Source organism: Vidua macroura, chromosome 13, assembly GCF_024509145.1.
Source record: "Vidua macroura isolate BioBank_ID:100142 chromosome 13, ASM2450914v1, whole genome shotgun sequence".
NCBI lineage: Eukaryota > Metazoa > Chordata > Aves > Passeriformes > Viduidae > Vidua > Vidua macroura.
This window is the reverse complement of record NC_071583.1, coordinates 15,612,176-15,633,737: the sequence shown is the minus strand read 5'-3', so window position 1 is coordinate 15,633,737 and position 21,562 is coordinate 15,612,176. Positions and strand designations below refer to the sequence as shown.

Here is a 21,562-nt window from a genome sequence, read left to right as displayed (position 1 = left end):
AGGAGGTCCACCAAGATTCCACCTCCTTTCCGTGCTTTTTTAACCTCCAAATCACCACAGATGACACAAAGTATCATGGAGCTGGCCAGGCGAAGGTTCTGTAAACAGGTGTCCTTCTGTGACTGACGATTAATTGGACATAGAAGATCGTTTAGATGTTTCACGGATCAGACTGGTGGGTCACGTTTCTTTCTCTACGGAAAGGAACTCATTTCCAGGATCGCCGAGCAGTCTGGAAGGGCGTGCTTCTTGCTCTTGTCAGCCTGTGAAGTTTATGATACCTGACTTTTGAGGTTTTCTTCCTGTTGCACACCAGTTTGGGGCTTTTGCAGAACAAGTCCTCAGTTTCTTAGCGGCTGTGCTTAGGGGAGGGGGTGGCTGCCGTGCCTGGCGGTGGCCGCGGAGATGTTCCGGGGCACTCACGGAGCCTGGCCGGGCTGGCCCGGGGCTGCCTGGAGCGGCGCTCGGTTACGCGGGCGGTGTCTGCTGGGACTCAATTAGGCGGTGCGGCAGCGGTTTCGTTTGAACAGTTAATTGCGCGGTGCCGGGCCGGGAGCGCTCGGCGGGGCCCTGCGGATCGGCATGGCGAGACCCCCCTCTAGCGGAGGGCCCGGGCCTCGGCGGGAACGGCAGCGGGAGCGGGCGGGCCGGCGCTCCGGGAAACGGAACCGCGGGCAAGAAGCGCTCCAGCCCCGCGGGGGCCGTCCTTGGGCAGCGCCGCGAGCCCCGGGGCGGCTCCTGCCGGGCGCGGGCCCCGCTGTCCCGGGCGGCGGGCGCGCTGTGCTCCCTCCCGAGCGCCACGGGAAACGTCTTCGCTTTTTTACTTCAAGCCAGTGAGAAACGGAGGTTTCTTATCCTCGTGGAGAGCAGCATCTCTCCTGCGAGAGGAGCTGCGTGGCTGGCTCCGTCCTGCCTGGCATCGCAGCGCATCGCTGAGGAGTAATGGGAGCCCGGCGCGTCTCCGCCGTGCCGCGGCGCGCAGAGCGGTGTGAGCGATCTGCCCGCTGGATGCGTAATGAGCAAGTTCATGGCTCCATTCGTTCTTCCTGCCCGCCGTTCCGGCACTGCCGCTCTCTTTATTTGTTGGCACTTCTTTGCTCCAGAGACAAACCATGCAGCTCACTCCATCCGCCTGCTCTTCGCCTCGAACATTCATTTCGGGTCGGTAGCAACTGGTGTCCAGCACGACGCGAGGGCACGTACGCACGGATAAGCCCCGGTGCCCGCGGGCTGGGGGAGCCGGCCGAGAGCCCGCGGCCCGGGAGCGCGTCCCTCCCGGCGCCGAGCGGAGCGGAGCGCGGCCGCAGCGCTCCCGCCGCCGTCTCCGGCCGCCGCCGCCGGCGGGCGGATGCGCTCCCGGGGAGCGCAAAAGCTTTTCGCGCTCTGTTCCCGCTGTCCCCCGCCGACCGGCGTGCTCGTTGTCGGCCACCGCCTCGGTGCGGACCGGCTGTGAGGATCGGGGCGGGGGGCTCTCCCTTTCCTCCCCTCCGTCCCCGCCGCACGGGCAGGAGCGCGGTGTTGCACAACCCGCTTCCTTTTTCTTTCGCTTCGCTGCGCCGCGGGCAGCGGCGGCGAGTGCGCGGGGCGCCGGTCTCCGCCCTGGGTGGGGGGGACGACACGGCCGGTGCCGCCCGCCCGCTCCCCGCCAACTGCGGCGCTGGCGCGGCCCCGCCGGCTGCGCGGCCCCGCGGGGGGGAGGGAACCGCCGGTCCCCGCGCCCCGACCGACGGGGCCGGTTCTTTCCGAGGGAAAGGGGGCTAAATCCTCGCCGGGGCGGGGGGGATGGAGTCGGGACCGCGCATCCCGCGGCAGGCACCGGCCGCCCGCTCGCCCGCCGGGCCGCGTCCCTTCCCGCGGCGCCCGGGCAGGGCGTGGACGCCCGCCCCGCCCCGGCAGAGTCGCGGCGGCGGCGCGTCCCGTTACCGGCGGCCGAGCCCGCGCTGCCCCCGGCGCGGCGGGAGCAGGTGTCCGGGGGCAGCAGCCCGGGGCAGCGCGGCGGGGGCGGGGTCGGGGCCGGACCCCGCGGGGCCGGGCGGGCGGCGGCGGCGGGCTCGGCGCGCCCGCGGCAGGAGGGAGCCGGAGCGCCCGAAAAGCCGTGAGGGGAGGGGAGGGCGGAGGGGCGGGAGGGGGGAGGCAGGCGGGCGGGCGGCGGGCGCATGCGCTCTGGCGGGCCGTGCCATATTGGAATGAGGCAGTGAGCGGAGCGCCGGGGAGCCCGAGCCCCGGCAGCGGCGCAGGGCTGGAAAAACTCCCCGCAGGTGAGGCGGGCGGCGGCGGCGCCCGCGCGCGGGCGGAGCGGTACGGGGCGCAGCTGTTGGGGGCGTTTTGCCGGCGGGGCGCGGGGCCCGGAGGGTTTTTCCGGGCTCACGAAGTTTGGATGCGGGAAAAAGGCGGCGAGGCAGGAGGAGGAGGAGGAGGAGGGAAGAGGCAGGCGGAGCGCGGCGGGGAGGCGGCAGCGGCAGCGCGGGGGGGACGCGCCTTCGGCCGCGCCGAGGAGCGATGCGCGGGGCTGGCCGGGCGCCGCCGCGCAACTGCCCGCGCGCAACTCTGCGCGCTCCCGCCAGGGGCCCGCGGCGTCCCGCGGCGCGCTCGGCCGAAGTTGCCCTCCCGGCCGGCCCCGCGCCCGCCCGAGGACGCGCCCGGCCCCCGCGGGAACTTTGTGCGCGCCGCGCCGCCGCCCCGGCGGGGCCGGTCCCTGCCCGCGCCCGCGGGGGGCCGAGCCCACCGAGCGCCTCTCGCTCGCCCCCCTCCCCCTCAAAATGGCGGTGGAAGGGGACCTTTAAACCCCGCGCCGCTCCGCTCCGCACCCCCGCCGGGCGCGGCCGCGCTCCGCTCGGCGCGGCGCGCGTCCCGCCCGGGGCAGCGGCTGGCGTCGGTCCCCGTCAAGTGGCCCGTCAGCGAGCGGCTCTCGCCTCCCGGTCGGGCTGGGTGGGTGGGTGTGGGGGGAGAGGGGCGGGCGCCGCCTCCGCGGCCGCGCCGCCGGCTCTCCCGCAGCGCCGCCGCCCGCGCTGCGGGGCCTGCGCTGCCGCGGGGCCGGGCATTGTGTGCGCGCCGCGCCCGCCGCCGCCGCTCCGCACCTCCGGCGGCTCCGCGCCCGGCGGCGCTCCGGCGAGCGACACGCAGCCTTTGTCTCTCGGGGAGTCGGTCTGCGCTGCCCGCCGCTCCTGCACCTGAAGTCGTAAATCGGGCGCCGGTGACACTGCCCGGGCGGCCGCCGGGGATGCCCCGGGACGCCAACTTCGGGCTGGGGAGGGAGCGGCGCCGGGGCAGTGGCTGCGGGAGGGCTCCCGCCCGGGCAGCGCCGGCTGGAAGCGGGAGGGCGGAATGCCCGCATCGGAAGGACTGAGCAAGTTTTCCGTCTGTGGCTTTTGCAAACTTGCTCCCAGCCCCCCCCCCCCCCCCCCCCCCCCCTACACAGTGGAAATAATGAAAGGAGAAGAAAAACAGCGCGGGCAGTTAATTGTGAATTAGTAACTGCGTTCGCTATTGCAGTTCTGCAAGGCCCTTATTTATTGAGAAATAGGCCAGTGATGTCTGTTTCACAGTCACATGCGTGCTTTAGCGAAACAATTATATCTACTTTGGAGAAACTTGTTGCCACTATAAAAAGGTTGTACATGGTAACCCTCCTGTCTGTCAGTTTCACACTCTGACAGCAGCATTCTGGTGGAAGAGGTTTTGCAGCAGAAGAAAAGGCCTAACTTGCAGCTTCTTTGCTGTACCTTCCTTCCTTCGTGGGAGCCGGCTGCTGTCAGTAGCCCAGGAGGTTACCATAGCGAACAGTTCCCTGAGGCAGAATATAAGGTGCACCGCCAAAACTCATGCTGGAGAAATGATAACCCACCTTGTAACTTCAGAAATACCATTGTTGCAACCTATGTAGGGTTTGTGATGTGTGTCAACTGGTCAGAAACATCTGATTTGTAAGAGAAGTTATTAATTGCAAGAAGTCTTGCTCCTTCGGGAGTGGGGCTGTAACTTGTACATCTACAGCATCCAGCAGGATGGATTCCTGGTCTGGCTGCGGTCTGTGATTACTGTTTCAAAATAGCCAACTGCTAGGACTAAGTAAATCAATGTGAAGATAAAAATAGATAATTAACTGAAAGCCGAGGTTTATTGTGTGGTAGGTGGTGCTGACATGGATTTTACAACTTAAAAAAAAAAGTTAAAAAGTATCTGTCTATCTAAAAGATCATCTCTAGGGAGAAGGCTTAGTGGCCTTCCTGCCTTCAATACAGCCACTTCCTCTTTTGAGTTTGGTTTGTGAATTGTTGCCGTGATTGAGTGATGAGAATGAAATCTGGTTCTTCCCAGAACCTTTGTTGGGAAGATGCTTATGGACAAGACGGACAACCAAATAAAACTGCTCTCACTGCCTTTTTCAATGACTCACAGTTAGGAGATGGCGTGGGAGTGTTGGGAGAATGGCTTTGCTGTTGTTTGGTGTGTCTGTGGCTGGCACTTACTCTGGGACACCTCAGGATCCTGTCACGTTAGAGCTGACATGCTCCTTCCCACGGGAGACAGCAGTGCAAGGCAGAGAGCAGGGAAACAGTGGCAGATCTCTGTAGTTATTGATCTTTATGGGTTTTCCTTTGCTGGTTTTTCCCCCCTGTACTATTAATTTGCTGGCATTGAGTTATTTTATCTGATTCTTAAACCTGGCAAATCTCGTAAGCAATTGCTGGGTGGAAAAGGTGGATTAAGTGTAAACTGACACGTTAATGACTGATAGAGTTTGCATGGTGTGATCTTTATATTCTGGGAGCCCTTTACTGCCTCTTGGGGAAGATGTTAGTGAGTACTGCAAAAACAACATGTGCCATGGTATGTTTTGGTAACACTTTTCAGGGGATTTTTTTGTCATTTCGTGGCAGACCAGTGACAACTGTAGACCACAACCTTTCCGTTGTGGTTGCCTTTTGACTCCACCGTATTTGGAATTCACCTTAACATCATTGCTGTGCTTCCAGTTGTGGAGTCTGGCCATGGCATGATCATCATGCAGTGATGCAGACATCAATACAGGCATTGGGTGCTGGCTTGACTTAAGTAATTGTCCTACAAGTGATGCACTTGAGGCACGTGGCAACTTAATTACACGAACACGCTGACAGTGGAATGATTCATGTTAAATCCACTACAGTGTCCTTTAAGGGCATGGGAAAATTAAACCTGGAGGTGCTTAGCAAGGGGCATTTTGGGGAAAGAGCTTCCAGTGTCTAAAACCACAGGGCTTGCATTACATCCATTGTTCCTATAATGACATGGCAGCCTTAATGCTACAGAATTGACTTGGGATTTGGTTTCTTGGCTTTTTAAGTGTGCAATTCTGTGTTTTATGGATTGGTCATTGACTTGAAACAATGTGGCCTGTGCAAGTTACAAATGCTTTCTGGACCTATAACAGCTTTCTTTTGTGTTGTTCATCTGACTAATCTTGCTTGATGATTAGCAAATTTTATGTGTCATCTTTGTTTTGGTCTCTTGGAGCATCAGTGTTGCTGCTGGTAGTGGACTGGACTTTGTGCTCCTTTCCTTTTGCTTTTGGGAAGTGTCTTTTAAGTTTTAGGTCATATGTTTAAACTTGAAGTGGGTGTTATTTAAAGCTTTTAAGGTCGTGGGGGTTCTCCCTCTCAGGATTACTTTCTTACTTGAAAAGTCAAGGGATAGAATAAAGGGGAAGGGGTTGATTTTTTTTTTTTTTTTTTATTCAAATGCTTGTTGAAATGGTGCTGAAGGCAAACACTCTGTTAGTGTGTGAGATCCTGAAAATGTCCTGAATGTGACATTTAGCAGTTCACATTCGTGAAGTTCAGAAAAAGTCAAAAATGAGAGTAAATTTTTATCTTAAATTTATATTAGTATCCTATGATTTTTAAAGCCATGACACCAGTGCAATGGTATTTTATTGTAATTATATATTTTTCTGACTTTAATACATAATTCTTTCTGCTGCGTGAAGTTTTCTTTATATTGATAAAACCTATGAAAGAAGCATTGAGATGCTAATTAGTGCTCTTTTGATTTTAAAATAGTTTTGGTTCCCAGGGTACAGAATATAAATACATTTTTTTAAGTTAGATTTTGTGCATGTGAGACACACATTTTCTGTTCACTTTGTATCTGTGTTGATTTTTCCTCCTTTTTTCCCAGACTTTGCTGGCAATCTTTGTGGATTGGTGGTGGTCATATGATAATAATAGCAGCAATAGTAATAATAGTAATAGTAGTAATAATAATAATAGTAATCATCGTAACAATTATCATCATTGTTTTGCCCCTAATTATGGGTGAGATTATGGTTTTTTAAGTATTTCTAGTAAAGGCTGGTCTGTAGAATTAAAGCATTACAACATGAATTTTTCTCTGCATTCTTAATAGGGTATCTCTTAGGGGAATTACATGTTTGAATAGTTTAAATGTTCCCCTGTGAGAAGGGAGGGTGTGAACTTGGGCTGGAACAAGATATTGTGCTGATCAGGTGGGACTCTCCAGGTGACTCTCCACGTCTCTGGGAAATTAGTGAATTTTAACTAATGCAAAGCTGCATGGTGGTTCCTGAGTGGTAGGGGAATGCTTTAATAACCTTTGAAGATGGAAAGCCATAAGTCTTCAGGGTATTTCTCTGCTTTGTTTGGCTTGGGAGTGTTCAATTGTCACCCACAGACACCACTGAGGAGTGTTCAGCTGGGAATTGTGCAAATAAAGAAGGCCTGGGTGCCACACGACCAAGGAAGCCCAGGTCCCCAGGTCTCTTTCTTCATCTGTCTGCCCCTCCTTTTTCCCTTCCTTTATGTCTTGTGGGTTGTCTGGGATGTCTTCATTCATCTCTCAATGGAGACAGTGATATTCAGATTTATTTTCCCTGTGAAAATAAGCATCCTAGTACACCATTTGTTGGATCTTGGTGCCACAGAAACCCCAGACCCTCAGTCATGTTTTGTTGACTTGGTTTGGGGAAGAGTCCTGAGAGGAGAGGCAAAGAACTGCACACATGCAGGTATTCCATGTTGATCTAATGAGCCTTGTTTGCTAGGATAACCAGGTAAGCAATAATGTTAAAACCTGAAGTAGGAAGGGCTTCAGTGAGGTTTGCAGTAGCACAACCATCTCTTCTGTAATGCCTCGCTCTGGTACTGGGATTTCTGCTCTTTCAATGTTGTTTTTTTATAAGACGGAGCATCCTTAAGTGACACGAGTTTTTTGCTGCATGGATTACTTGTGGTAAATAATGTACAAGTAAGAGTTTTCTCTTCACTTAAAGTTGGTGGGAGCCATATATTTTGTTTTGTTTTTTCTACCCATTGGGATATGGAACATGGACAGGTTGCAGATGCTTTTACCTACAGTGCAGGTGAGTTGTAGCTACAGAGGTAATCTCAGCAATTTGTTCAGATTATGTGGACATTTAAAATGTGATTGTTGTCCCTAGAGTCATCCTGAGCAGCAGTTTTCTGGTTTTCAAGGTCATTGTTTATATTGCTGTGGCACTTCATTTACACTGGTTTATTTGCTGTTACACTTCAGGACACTTCTGTTCACTACAGAAATGATCTCTTTCTTCAAACAGATGAGTTGAGAAGGAGATTAGTGGAATGTGATGTTATCTAAAAATGATGCAGCTATTAAACCAGCTTTGAGATTCTCTGAGAGTACTGATCAGTGAGAGAAGAGATGCATCTTGGATTATTTTTTTCTTTAAGAGCAAATGATGCAGGGCTGAGTGACCTCCTCTCCCATTTTGGCTGATTGGAGATGAGGGCTCTCAGCATATCTCAAGAGGTGCTCTGTCTTGCAGAATTGGGTCATTGGTTGAAAATAATGGTGGTGGTGGGGAACCCTGCAAGGTTTTGCTGTTTGTCACTTAATCCTTTTCAAGGATGTGAGGGACTGCAGCAGTGATCCTGAGGTAGATATCAAGTGGATTGGAGAAGATGAACACTGTCTTGATGCACTTAGAGGCTGTAGTCACTATTTCTTCTGGCAATGGGTGACAGAAAGCCATAAATAGCACCTTCAGATTTGTCATTGTTTCCAGAAGAAACCAATCAAGTCAGGAAGTGAAGGCACTTCCCCTCTGATGCTGGGTGCACATTTATTACAAATGGCTCTGCGAGTCCTGTGGGTGTCTCACCTCTTTGTGCTGGAGCAGGTGATGCTCTGGCATTTCTTATCTTTTTTGTGATCTCTTGACCTGGGAAAATACATACAAATGTACAATTTATTTTTTTATTATATGGTATATTTTTTCTTTTTGTTGCCTGACTGAATGAAATCCATTTAGGATTCCCCACCTCCTCTGGAGCTGTAGTAATGTGCACGTTTGCAGCTCAAGCATGCACTGTGCTCTCTGCACAGGGAGCCATGGCCTCTGGTTTAAAAAAAGAAACTTATTTGTCTTGAAATCATAAAAAAAAAAGTTTAAAAATTTTAAATCTAAGGACTATGAAACTCTGTTATACTGTAAAGCTTTGTCTGAAACCACAGTGGGTTTTTGAGAGTATCTTTGGTATCGAAGCAACTTTTGAAAGGAGGCCAATGCTGGCTTTAGTGCCCAATAACTTTGAATGAGGACATGGTGCTGAAAAAGCTGTGGTGTTACACAGCAGTATGGAAAAATGCTAGTGGTATGTATTATAGACATAGGCTTCCCCTCACATATATATATATAAATATTAGTGTTTATTTTTTCCTAATGTCACGTTCCAAACATGCCTCCATTAATGTGTTAAGCACTGAATTGTTCAAATTGTGTTTTTAAGTGAATTACAGGGCCTCTCATTAGGTTCCCAAAGAAATGTCCAGGTAGGGAATGCCAAGCAGACAGGCAGGGGGAGAACATGGAGATGCTTCCTTGCAGTTGGGCCAGCAAAACTCACAGAATGCACAGCCTAAAAAAGAAATTATTGAAGGAGGCAGTGATTCCTTCCAGGATTAACTCTGCTCATTGCTCTTTAAAGTGTTACCATGAGGGTTAAACTAATGGCCCTAAGAAATAATGCAAGCACAGGATCAGTCACAAGTGTTACAGATATAGCACTAATTGGCCAATTGAACCGAGCTAATCAACTCCTTTTAAATGAATGTGACCATGGGCACGGGCATAGGGAAATCTTCCCTCTCCCAGGGAGCTTTTTCTCCTCTTTTTGCAAAACAAAATCCAATCAATTTAGCTGTGAGGCTTTTTAGTCCAGTGGCCATGAGCAAAAGTCTTCTTTTTCATGCGATTATTTTATATTGTAAGTTATTTGTTATACTTTTTAAATTGATTTTGGGGAGGGAGAAGGAGGCTAATTTTGAATTGCCCTTTTTCTTGCAGGCAAATCTTACATTCTGAACTTATTCCTTAGCACATTTAAACATGTATTTTGTCACTCCCCTTAATGAAAACCAGTGTATTTAGGGAAGTGGTTTGGTTGAAGCACATGAGTCCAGTTTGTTTTGATAATAAGCCAGTTCTAGATAATTCTAGCCTCACTGCAAGTGTAGAGGGAGTGTGTCCAACAGCTGCTTTGTCTGGTTTTGATTTTTTTACTGGTTCATCTTATGTAAGAAAGAGGTAATGACTGGAAACTGAAGAATCAGGGAAGGTTGTTTCTTCTTCTGGTCTTCATACAAAAAAAAAAAAAGACAGCAGAGTAACAGCTGGAAGGGCAAAGTGACAATAAAAGCTACAAATTTTTAAATGGATGTTAATGTTCCTTGGTTTAACTCTATGTTCTTACTTAATGAATACCAGAATATTTGTTTTTTGTTTCTGCCTTCTCTGTATGTGCTTTTAAGGTAAGAATACTCATTTATCCAATTAAAGTGCAGTTTTATTTCTAATTGAAGTTCAATTTCCATCTAAAAGCAACTTGACAAAAATTATAATTCTTATGATTATCCAATAAGAAGTGCTGAAATGATATTTTCATAGTAAATCTAAGTTTTTATTTTGATAGTCAGATTTATCTTTTGCCTTTATATTTTGTTTCCAAACAGCGGTTGTATCTTACTGGGAACTATTTTTAGGTTATTGAGAAATAGCAGTGTTGCATAGTTTAGTATGCTTTTACTTAAGGCAATTTAAATAAATGTTTTCCTTTTGTGCTGTGATGTAGGTAATGACATCAAAATGTACTTTGTTAGTCTTGATCATTCTTAGATGCAAATGTGAGTGTTGATAATATTGCAGAAAAAAATAACAACTCTCTATCAATTACTGAAAAATAGAAGCATTGATGCTTCTGAAGAGGTGTGGTTTTAGAAAGCTGGGTCACAGTGGTTACAGTGGTCAGGCTGGACAAGTCTCTGAATGAAGCAGTGTCTTTTGGGTTTCAAAGACTAATGGTGTATGATTTCTTCATTATCTGCCTTACCTTAATGCATCTGGCAAAGAGCATGGCAAAATCCACTTCAGTGTGTAAAATTCTACCTTAGCAGTGATATTTGAAACAAAAATCCACTGCAGGTGTGGCTGAGAAATTTCTTTGCATTGCTGGAGTAAGAGTGGCTTCAAGTCTAGCTGAAATTGAGATGATCATAAAAATTGCCATAATGTGTCAGATCAGACACCTGGTCTTGTGTCTCACCTCAGCAGTCTCTGGAGATGAGCATAAGAGGCAGTGAAGCAGAGCTCAGCACGCTCTGTGCCTGCGGTGACGCGGGGCTCGGAGCTGTTCTCTGCCCCTTTGGTCCCTTCTGAATCCACTCCTCCTTATGGCTCTGCAGTTTATTGTGTGCCATGTCAAGAGGTGCTCAGTCTGTGTTTTCTGGTTCTTGTGGTAGGAGAAATAGGAAATAACCTTTCCTCATAGTTCTTTTTGATCCTAGTTTTGACTTTGCACAGCTCTCGTGCTCTCCCACGGTTGCACTGTTCAGCTCAAAGAAGGAAACCTCGTGCGTTGTGCAGAAGATGCTGGAGCCCATCTGGAGCTTGTGTGTGCAGTGCTGGACAGGGGTGCTCTTTCTGGTTGTGGGTTGTGGGTGTTTCTTATCTTTGCTATAAAACTGGGTTGTACATCCATCCCTATTAGTATAGAAGTATTTCAAGCCTCTGGTGCTCTTTCTTACCCTTTTTTTGTGCATCTTTTAGTATTTCCATGGCTGTTTGACACTAGCACTACAGGCCATCTCAAGGGGCTCTGGATTGCTAGAATTGTAGTACAGTGTTTGTTGTTTTCTTCTCCATTCCTTGAGGCTCTTAATGAGTATGAAATTGATGTTCCAAGAGAATTAGTTGTAACAGTTTCAAAATTCCGAGTTGAAGTAGCTAATTTAGATCACATTGTATAGGTGAGGTTATTTCTTTTTCTGTGTCTTATTATCTTGCCTTTAATTTCTTCTGCTATTATCCTTCTGCAGTTCTTAGCAAACAGCATTTATTTTTTATCTCTTGAGTGGTTCTGTATTGTCTTAAAACTTTGCACTCTAATGTTTATGTGCTTCCCTTGAAAAGCAGGACACAGTACAGTCATTAGTCCTCCTGGTATTGTGAACAACAGCTTTTTCTTTCTATCATTATTTCATGTCTTTATAACCAGCCTTAATCATACTTAAGTATGAGATGTACCAGAAGAAGCTCCACAATATTTCAAGTCTCACTGGATGAAAGCACCCTCTAACCTGAGGTGATCACTGGACTTGGGTTTGCCCCTAATGCCCAGATTGTGTGCTCTGCTTTCTGAAACTCTTACTTTTTGACAAATTGGTTGATAAATTACCTTAATTTAATGAAGTGTTACCATTTAGTGATCTTTGACTAGATCTGCTGTGCAGCATATGGTATGGAATTTAACACTGATATTTTCAACATCTAAAAAATATTATTCTGTAGTTCCCAGGTTGTGAAGCTTTTGAAATGCTGGTAATTCAGATATGCATTCCCAGACACCAAGCCTACGTGCTGTGGTGTGAATAGATCAGTGGGTGCTTCAGTTTGGAAAAGGACAAAATAAACACCCCTGGTCTGGAAGAACAAGATCAAATCAGTCTCCTTGTGGTGGCTCCACGGTGCCTTGTGGCCACAGCTGTGTGATGGGCACAGGAGAAAATGCATCTTGCATTTAATCCCAATTGGATGGGAATATGGCACAATCCAAAGGGTTTATATTCCACATTATTTACTTTGCTATAAGGTAATAAGTGTGTTGGAGATTGTTGAACTAAGAAAAGTGATTTCATTTTGCTGTTAATGAGTGTTTTTCTGTCACCCTTTAGAAAAATCCATTCACTCTTTGTCTGTACCTCAGCAGTTTTGTGTTCATTTTCTGACTTCTTGTGGGTGTGCCCAACCCTCATATCAGGGAATGAGCTTTTAATCTTTTGTGTTTAGAAGCCCCTTTTTATAACCATAAAGGCTAACAAAGTACCTTACCGAGAATTAAAGTTAAGATGTTGCAGAGATGTTGACCTCAGCTTTGGAAAGCTTTTAGGGAGTATTTTTCTAGGCCGGTTCTTCACTCAATTGATGTTGTTGCTTTGCATAGAGCTCTGATAATTCATTTTTTTACATCCCTGTTGCTCCTGGAGCGATTGTGGCTGTGCTGGGCTGTGCAATTTCCGGTTGCTGCTGAGGGCAGCACTTAAGTGGAGATGGTGTAATTTACATCCAGTGCTGCACTTGCCACTTAATGTTTTCTAGCAGCTCCATTTCTATAGGGAGCAAATCAAAACAGACTTGGGCTGTCAGCAGAGATGTGTTTTTTAAACACAACCAGACGAACGGTTTTCTTTTCCATTTAATCAAGAGTATACTTAAAATTGAATGTCACAGCAGAAGCATGTGATAATAATACATGCAGGTATTTCTAGTGGGTTTAGCTCTAAAGAACTTCCATGGGCTGCACTTAGATGTAGAATATTGACATGGGGGAAGAAAATGCAGGAGGCTTCATAAAATAACTTCTTAAGGTAGCGCTTTCAGGACAAAGGTGTCCATTGGTTTTTCTGAGGCACTGTTTTTATTACATCCTGCTACAGTATTAAAATTCTGTTTTAATGACCACAATTAATGATTCAAAAGTTGAAGTGGAACTTGAATAGAAGAGTATTATCTCTCTTTTGTATGTATTACTGAAACAAGGTTGCATATGACAGCACAGTGATGTCTGAAAAAATACATATTGAACTTTGCTGGGAAAGGGCTGCAAAAATAATAATTCAGTGGGGGAAAAAAAAGTATGATTTTGAAAACACTTTTTATGACAGTGTAAATGTTCCAGTGTTGTCAGGATCAAGCTTTGAAATTGTACTCCTAAAAATAGAGAAATCTTTTTCAGTTGCACTCTGTCTTTTGAGCCCTTAGGCTCAAGTCTTGTTTTTCTCTCTGTATGAGCAGACATGAAGAAAAAAAATCTTAAAATGAGAACGGATTTTCTTGTAATTTTACCATTCCTTATGCTGGGGTAATAAGAGCGTCATCCCTTACTGTGAGCTCTTTACTAAAACCCTGTGCTTTAACTGTTCTTAGGCCTGTAGGCCTGTTAATGTTCTTGTGATTCAAAATGTGTACTTAAAAGCTGTTGTCTTTCTTTACTTATTTTTTTTCTCCTTTCTTTTTAAGCTTTCAGTACTTTTCAAAGGGAGTAATGAGAAGGGAGCACATCAGTTAATGAGCAATAAAAAAAGGCAAGGCCATATTTTTATGGCATTGCCTAGAGAGAGAGAATGCCATGGTTTAGCGCAGCTCGTGATACAGTAATTCTGTTCAGGGGAAGCATCAGGGGAAAGCTGTGTTCTGCCATCACCATTTGCAGGTGCAAGGAGCAGTAGATGACTCAAAGGGAGCTTTAGCAAGTGAAAACAGCATGGATAGTGCATGGATGGTTTCAGTGGATAGTGCAGGCACAGCTCACGGGCTGCAGTGAGAATAGGTGCCCGTTTGGCTCCCCATCAGAGGGTTTGAAGAGCATGTTTGGTTGAAGATGTTCCAAGATCGTATGAGGGGACTTATGATGATTATTTATGTTGATGCCTGAAGTCTCTTGGAATTAATCAATCCAGGAAGACCTATACTGGCATTATAGCCAGCCTAGTGTGTATGTTTTTCTCAGTTTTCTGCAGTTAAAGTGCCACATTTAAAGCCTTGTTACTCTGAGATGTTTTCTCAGCCTGTTATGAAACTTCACTTGAAAGGCTCGGGTACTGCTTTAACACCTAAAGTGTATGAAGTAATCCAGGCTGTGAGAAGGAACCATATTTCTGTGCTTTCAGCCACTTGTTATTTCTGCTTGGACATAATGTTAAGAGATGTGCTGGCAGTGGAACTGAAATAGTGGCTGGGTTCTGCTCGGTTAGTAATGATAGCTGGAGAGGGATTTTCTTTTTGCACACAAGAAGTCGTGTCAGGGCATCAGGAAGCCAGGAGCATGTACTGCTGACACAATGGCAGAGTATTCAAGCCAGCTTGTCTTTGTGAGATTTGTTGGATCTCACAGGTAGAATGAAAAATATGTTATGGTACCCAGATCTGTAATTTCACACAGAATTGTGTGTCCTGTAAATATCTGCTGGTTGAGCAGGCTTGTCTAAGAGATTTGTGATAGAACTTGGGACATTGATATTTCTGGGATACCTTCAGATAAAAAGGGAAGTTTTCATACGTTATCCTTATAATGCACCTCCCCTAGACATGCATGCATTTCCATTAAAAACCCATTTGCTAATCTGAGCTGGAACCCTTTTAAAACAAAATGTGGATAAAATCTTGGAAAGCAGTGGGAGACCTCAGGACTCTACAGTGAAAGGATTGAACTCTGCCATCCACAGCCTCTTGTGAATAAAGTTAGCCTTCTAAAGATAAAAGAAAATTCAATTACAAAGCAAGAAGGAGAGCGAAGGGGTGTAATTAAAACACATAATCCTAAAAACAACATGAACAGTACTTTTTCATGTTATATTTAAAGCAGCCTGCTTTGTGTGTGCAGTTGCTATTGCTTAAGATTATTGATTTAGTTTCCTGGGGGAAACACTTTGGAGAGGATGCGAAAAGGATGACGTCTGTTGGTGTGATTTCACACGAGCATTCTACTTAAGGCAGTTTGCTGGAGAGTTTTCCTTCACTGCTTGCTAATCTTTCTTTGACAAAAAAAAATAAAAAGGGCTGAAATGAAGTGCTGCTTCTCCTTTTTCTCTCACGCTAGCAGCAGTTGTCCTGTCAGCCCGAGTGCTGCAGGCAGCAGGAGGAACCAGAGGCAGCACGGGGACAGCTCGTTCTCCCTTCTCACATCCAATCCAGCACTTGATTCCCAGAGTTCAGCAGTTTGGGCCTGGATTTTCAGAGTGAAGTGATCCACAGCAGTGCCTAAAACCTTGGATAGGATGTACAGCCCGAGGTCCCCATTAGTCTGGGAACTGGAGAAACCTCTCTGGAGTTTTGTGCTAATGGGTGCTGTAGTAAATACACATCTGCTGTTCCTCTGCTAATTAGCAGCTTGGTCTTATGCTAATGGCAGGAGTTGGGTTAGACCACCTATCTTCTTGGTAGTGAGGCAATCCCTGGCTGGAGTTAAAGCATTTCTTTATCAAGACTGGCTTTTATGGTAGAAATATTGTGATTCTGTCTACAGCAGGGTGAGGTACTGGCACACACAAACCCGCTCTGCAGCTGGGTCAGAAAGGAGAGCCCGTAGGTGTTCATGAGTGATTGAAGGCGACAGGCTGTCCATCTTCAGACCTCATTCCTTCAGGAACTCCAGCTGGTTCGGTTTCACAAGCAGGGATAATGCCTGATTTGATGGAGAGGAAGAAGCTGTGAGGAAGGAAATGTGGGAGGGAACTGGCAAAAGAAAAATGAAGATGAGTATAGAGATGAGGGTTGGACATGAACTTGACAGCTGAGAGATTTCAGAATGTCTTTTGAATGCTCTTCTGCTCTTAATACCATTCAAAAACTCCTCTTTCCCAGTACTCTAGAAATAAGGATTACAAATTCCTTGAATTATTTAATATTTTAGGCTGATAGCTTGATAAAATATTAGTGGTATTATTTCATAAATTATTTTGTGCAAAAATTTCTCCGTTAAGGAAATATTTTGAATTATTATAAATAAAGTATCCATTTGTTATAGCAATTGATGTGCATGTCTTGTTCTTTGCCTAAATGTTGTGTGCAAGCCTGAAGAAAAATTGCTTGAATAAACTTATGTCATGAGGTTTCTTAGTAAAAAAACATTCTTGCCTCTATTCATCTTTTACCTGGAATACCTTATGTCCTGTTTGTCTGCTTTTGTAAAAATAGCTTGTGCCGTCAATTCAGTTCCTTTGATAAAACTAATAATTAGAAATATGCAATCAGAAACTAAAAGCAACTATTCTTTTCAGCTGGAGAGAGCAAGTGTGTAATCACTGCTCAGAGAACAGGTTCCTGAATTCAGGTTGCCACCAGTGCATTTGCATTTTGAATCTATAAAAAAAAAAAAAAAATCACAATCCTTTCAGAGAAAGTCAGTGGAAAACCTGTTTCATCAAGAGATGAGCTTGCTGGTTCCCTCCTGATCTGCTGGGAGATAGAAATGGAGGAACCTAAGCATGTTCATAGTGCTTTTCATGAATTGAAACACTGTGTGTGACTCGGATCCTTCCCTCAGGACGTGTTTCCTGGCAGCTGTGTCAGACTGAGAAGTTCTGGGCTTCGATCTGAAACTGGCCTTTGCCAAACGTGTCTTGCATTAAAAGTTTCACAGCAGCTTTTAAATGCCTTTAAGTGGCTGTAGTCCTTTGAGGAGCCTCATCTATGATGGGTTTGGTAATTAGCTGCTGGCAGTGGGCTGGTGTTGCTGGGGCATGGAGCTGGGATTGCAGGGAAGGTCCTGATAGTATCTAAACCCACTTTTGGGATGGATTGAATTAATGATGCAACTGCATTGTAGATGTTTGGGACTTGGAGACTGTATGTACAGTTACTGTAACTGTAAATACTTTCAAGTGTTTCATGAACTATCTTGGGGAGAAGTTTGAGTATCAGTAGAAAACCACATCAAGGGAAAGGTAGAGACTTCTAAAAATAAAATATATAACAAACTTTTCTGCTTTAAGCAGGTCTCGTGTAGTCTGCTGTGAATGTTGAAAGTCTTTGTAGATTGTTTTTAAAGTTGCTATAACCTACTGTCATGTTGAGTTGATATATTCTAGATGTTTCTGATGCTTCCTCACAGAAAGAGTTACAGGGCTCAGCAGTTTTCACCTGCTGTAGGTGCCTAAGAAGTGCAGAGAATGATGTACAGAACAGATTGAATACAGGACAGTTGTACATGCCCACAGGTGGCTCTCTTCCCCCACAGCAGGAATTTGCCTTTTTTTACCACTGCCACTTTTATGTGAGTAGGATATTTTTCGTTTATTTTTTTTATAATAAGTCACCCATGCTCTGACATACCTTTGACACATGTTTGTATCTTCCCAGTTTTGATGGGTGGTTGTTAATTCTGAAGTCTGATTATTATTGTCACTGCAGTGCTGGGGATACACTTCTGCCAGCACTCGCTTTCAGCAGTGGTTTTGTTTTGTTTTCTTATTCATCACAAGCCATGTACAAGGAGATGCATGAGGCATTCCTGTGTGTTTGCAGGCTGTAGATGCTCTTGCAGATGAGGGCTGCCTTTGCTGACTTGGTCATTAAATACCTTCTCTGCCAACAGGCTGAATCATTTCCATGCTACAAATACAGAGTTACGAGAATCCCCACATTTGTGGGATGTTTTTCTTTCTCCGTTGCCTACAGTTTGCTTCAGGGAAGCAAGTGGAAGTTAATAGAAAGTGAACCTAGCATTAATTCCTCCCCCTGAAAAACTTGAGGAAGGGTGATTTGGAAAATTAAAAAAAAAAAAAAATGCAAGCTGCAAAGGCATAGTTTAACTCTGCTGCAGATCTGCTAATACAGAGTTGATCCTTATGACTTGTTACCCTGTGTCTTTCAATAACTAATCAACTGTAAACCAAGAACTTGTGGCAAGATTTTTTTAACTTGAACTTTATTTAAATTTCTCTGTATTGTTATTCCCTTATATTGGTCAATAAGACTTCATATGTGGCTGCTCATTAGCCTGATTTTTATCATAATAATCAGTTTTATAAATTGTTGTAAGCCTAAAGAGATAGTTTTGACAGTCCTCTGTAGGAAGCTATACCAATAACTAATGTTTGCTGATAAATTTTCATTGTATATTTACCTGATTTTGAAAAGTATATATTTAACTATTTGAAAAGTGGACTGAGCTTAGACTAAAGCTCTTGTCATCAATGTGGACACTATAATCATGCTAGATAGATTAATATTGGAAAATCAAGCTTTTACTAATTTACCACTTTCTCCTCTTGCCACAATCTCCCCTGCAGAATGACAAAGCCTTTGCAGACTTTATATAAATAAAAAGGCTGAAACTATTTGTCCTGTCATGAAAATAGTACAAAGTTTGCAGTAACATTAGTTCAGAGTTGCAGCAGATAAGAGGTTTATTGTGCCTTCTGTATTTTTGTGGGTTTCCTATCAGGTTTTAAGAACTGAAATAGAATATTGTGTTAGAATAAAACAAGATTTTATCTACCCAAATACAAGAAACCCTTAAAAATTATACAAAGTGACATGAGGAAAATAGAAAATTCATGTTTGCTCGTTCATGCTATCGGTATGATTTTGGGTACAAGATAAAGAGTGTTACAGAAAGCTGTGGCTGGAGGAAAGAGATTGAGTCTTGATCAGGGAAGGGGCAGTGCCTGGAAGGACTGGAGTTAACAGTATGTCCCAGAAATAACAGGCTGCCAGAGTGAGAGCCTGGAGCGGGGTGGCCTTGGTTTAATGTGCACATAATACACCAAATGTAATGATCCATTTTTGATACCTGCCTATTCTTTGTTGCTCAAAGACCTTCCATAACAATCTTTTCTTTGAGACACCAGACAAGAAAAAATGTTTACAAAAACCCCTGGTTTTGGCTGCTGCAGCATTTCAGGCATTGCTCTGTGTATGTAACTGCAGCAAACCCATTTGTCTCTTCTAGTTAGAACAGAAAGGGGTTGTTTTTGCTGTCAGTGGAGCCCATTTCTGGCCAGGATGAAGGATGCAGGGAGCAATGGGCTGTTGTCACTGCCCTGTGGTACCTGCCTTGCTTTGTGTTAGTGTACAGACACCATCAGTGGCTCTTGACCTCCCATCCTGAGCTGCCCTGTGCTGCCAGCCTGGGGCTGCCTGACCTGCAGGGCTTCCTCTGCCTCTGTCAGAGCTGCCTTAGTGCCAGGTTTCCTCTCACACCTTCTCTGTGCTCAGCCCAGCTCACACAGGGAGAGCTCCCAGCCTGCACTGAGTGCCCAGGGGCGATCCTGACACTGCTCCAGCTGGGGAGCACTTCTAGGTGAGCTTTAATGTCTGCCAAATCCCCTGAGCTGTGCAGCTCCCTCCACATAAATGTGTCAGGTGCCCTTTTCAGCTGCTTGGCCGTGACTGATTAAGAGTGTGGGGAAACTGGTGTGCTGTGCAAAATTTCTGTCTCCCCTCTAGTTGATTTCAGTTTCTCCTTAACCGTGAATTTTCCTGTTCTTTTGATGATGTCTGGTTCTCTTCATAAATTTACATCATCTGTTTCCCTGATGTTGTCATTTTATTGTGTATATAAAGCTGAAAGGTATTTCACTGAGCAGGTGAAAAGCTCAATATTAGGTCTTGTTTAATCTGATATCTAAGGCAAAGCTGTTGATAAATATGTTTTAATAATTTAGTAAACATTTTAAGTTTTATAACTTAATACTTTTGAATAACTGAGGTGACAGTCTCAGCTTGCTGTTGGAGTAAGTGCTCCCTGGAGCTTATGTAGAAAAATTGGGTAGAAATTTTGAATAAGGAAGGTGTGATGTGAATAACTATAGTGGATTTCTTGGAAGTGCTGACATGTTCCACATGTTTTAAGCTGTGCTGAAATGTGGTTGTTTTGACCAACCCAAGATCTGCAATTCCTCCATGCTTTGATTAAATTTTGATTTCCTGTGTGACATCACATCACATGCCACTGGGACTCCTTCTGCATGGTCTCAGTCACTCAGTGGCAGAAGTGACCTGTCTGGTTTAGCTTTGGCTGTGGGGGTCTGCTCTGTAGATGCTTTCAAAATTACTTTGATCTTTATTATCTTTCCCTTTTAAAAATCACCCTAAGTACTGTCTCTTTGCAGGAATGTCTTTTTTTTTTTTTTTTTTCTTTTGCTAAGAGGCTGGCACTGCAAGGCACAGTGGTGTTTGTAGAGCAGTATCACTTCAGGTGTTACCACACAAGTCCCACGTGCCCCGCACACCTGAGCTGAGTTCTGCAGCTCTGTTTGTGTTACAAGGAGAAGCTGTTGTGAAGTACAAGTACAATACAAACCAGGGGGAGGCACCTGTCCCCTCTTGGGACACCTGGTACAGTAGTTCAGCAATTTAGAATAGGAGTCTGAATGTCAGGTAAGTAGAAACGTGTGTGAAGGCTTGGAGCGTACCTGGGGCTCTGGCAGCAGGTGATTTCCTGTGCGGTTTGCAGTGTGGGGAGTCACTTCAGACAGGATCCTCAGAAAGCTGCCAGATGTTGTTTTCTGTCTGCAGACAACACTCCCATATTAAATCTTTAGCTTGGTGCATCAGAGAACAAAAAGCACATGCTGGTAAAGTAGGAGGTTATTTTCAGTTTTGCTGTTTAAAACAGGAAATCTGGAGTGTGAGCCTGGAATCCCATATTGTTTAAAAGAGTTAAGTGGCAGTGAAGACTAAACCAAATTTCTCATTTCCTCTTAACAACTCTCCAAGAGCACTTGATTTCAGTAGTTTTTCTTTAGATACTGATAGTAGATTAATTTGGTTGCATTACAAATTAATAAGCCCTCATGGCATTTAACTTAATTCCCACTTTATTTATTCCTGTTGCAATTATTGTCTTTAACATCAGTGCTGCCATAAATTGTGGAAGCTTATTTTGAGTGTCCTCTGCCCACAAATTCTTCATAGCAAAGTATAGGCTGTGCTACAGTGATGACTAAGAATCACTGTAACAGAATTGTTTTGGGTTTTTTTTTTTTGGTAGGCATCTGTTTAAGATCAGGATGTTTCTAAAGATACTGTCATTTATGTGCCTTTTGGGTAGTTACAAATTCTTGGTAATAGATCTTAATGATGTGATCTCTGTCTGAACTGACTATAAATGCATCAGCTATGAAAAAATAAGCTTGGAGTTTTGCATTAAATGAAGAGGTACTGAGAGCAGAGGCAGAGAGCCCGTGTGGGTTCACTCAAATCCAGAGCATGCCCAATGTCACACAGCATTGCTGAGCTAATCCACCTTGTCTGTGTTCAGTGACAACTAAAAGCAGAACCCATTACACTTCTAGTAATTTTGATTAAAAGAATGAGAAGATTGTGTGTGGCCTGAGCAGCTGTGTGGCAGTGCTGGCTGTCACCCCCTGAGTGCTGTTCCTGCTCTCTGGCTCGTGGGTGGGTTCAGTGGAAGCTGCTCACAGGTCAGCGTCGATGCTGCTGCAGAGGTGGCAGTGCCACCACTTGCTCCGTTTGATTTGTGTTTGTGGTGACAATAATGAGCTGGCTCTGGAGCAGGGAGGG

The 21,562-nt window shown here is 45.5% G+C and overlaps 2 protein-coding genes across 2 annotated transcripts in view; one reads left to right on the top strand and one right to left on the bottom strand.

The window, feature by feature from the left end:
• Positions 1–468: 468 nt before the first annotated feature.
• LOC128814108 (basic proline-rich protein-like) lies at positions 469–3,334 on the bottom strand. Its single transcript, XM_053989689.1, has 3 exons — positions 3,078–3,334; positions 1,408–2,363; positions 469–815 (listed from the first exon to the last, which is right to left on the bottom strand). The coding sequence occupies exons 1-3, from the start codon at positions 3,332–3,334 to the stop codon at positions 469–471; spliced, it is 1,560 nt and encodes a 519-aa protein (XP_053845664.1).
• The window catches only part of SFMBT1 (Scm like with four mbt domains 1), a 65,882-nt gene continuing 46,437 nt past the window's right edge, over positions 2,118–21,562 (top strand). The window contains exon 1 of the mRNA XM_053989275.1: positions 2,118–2,258. The gene's annotated coding sequence lies outside the window, so the exon portion shown is untranslated. The remainder of the gene's footprint in view (positions 2,259–21,562) is intronic.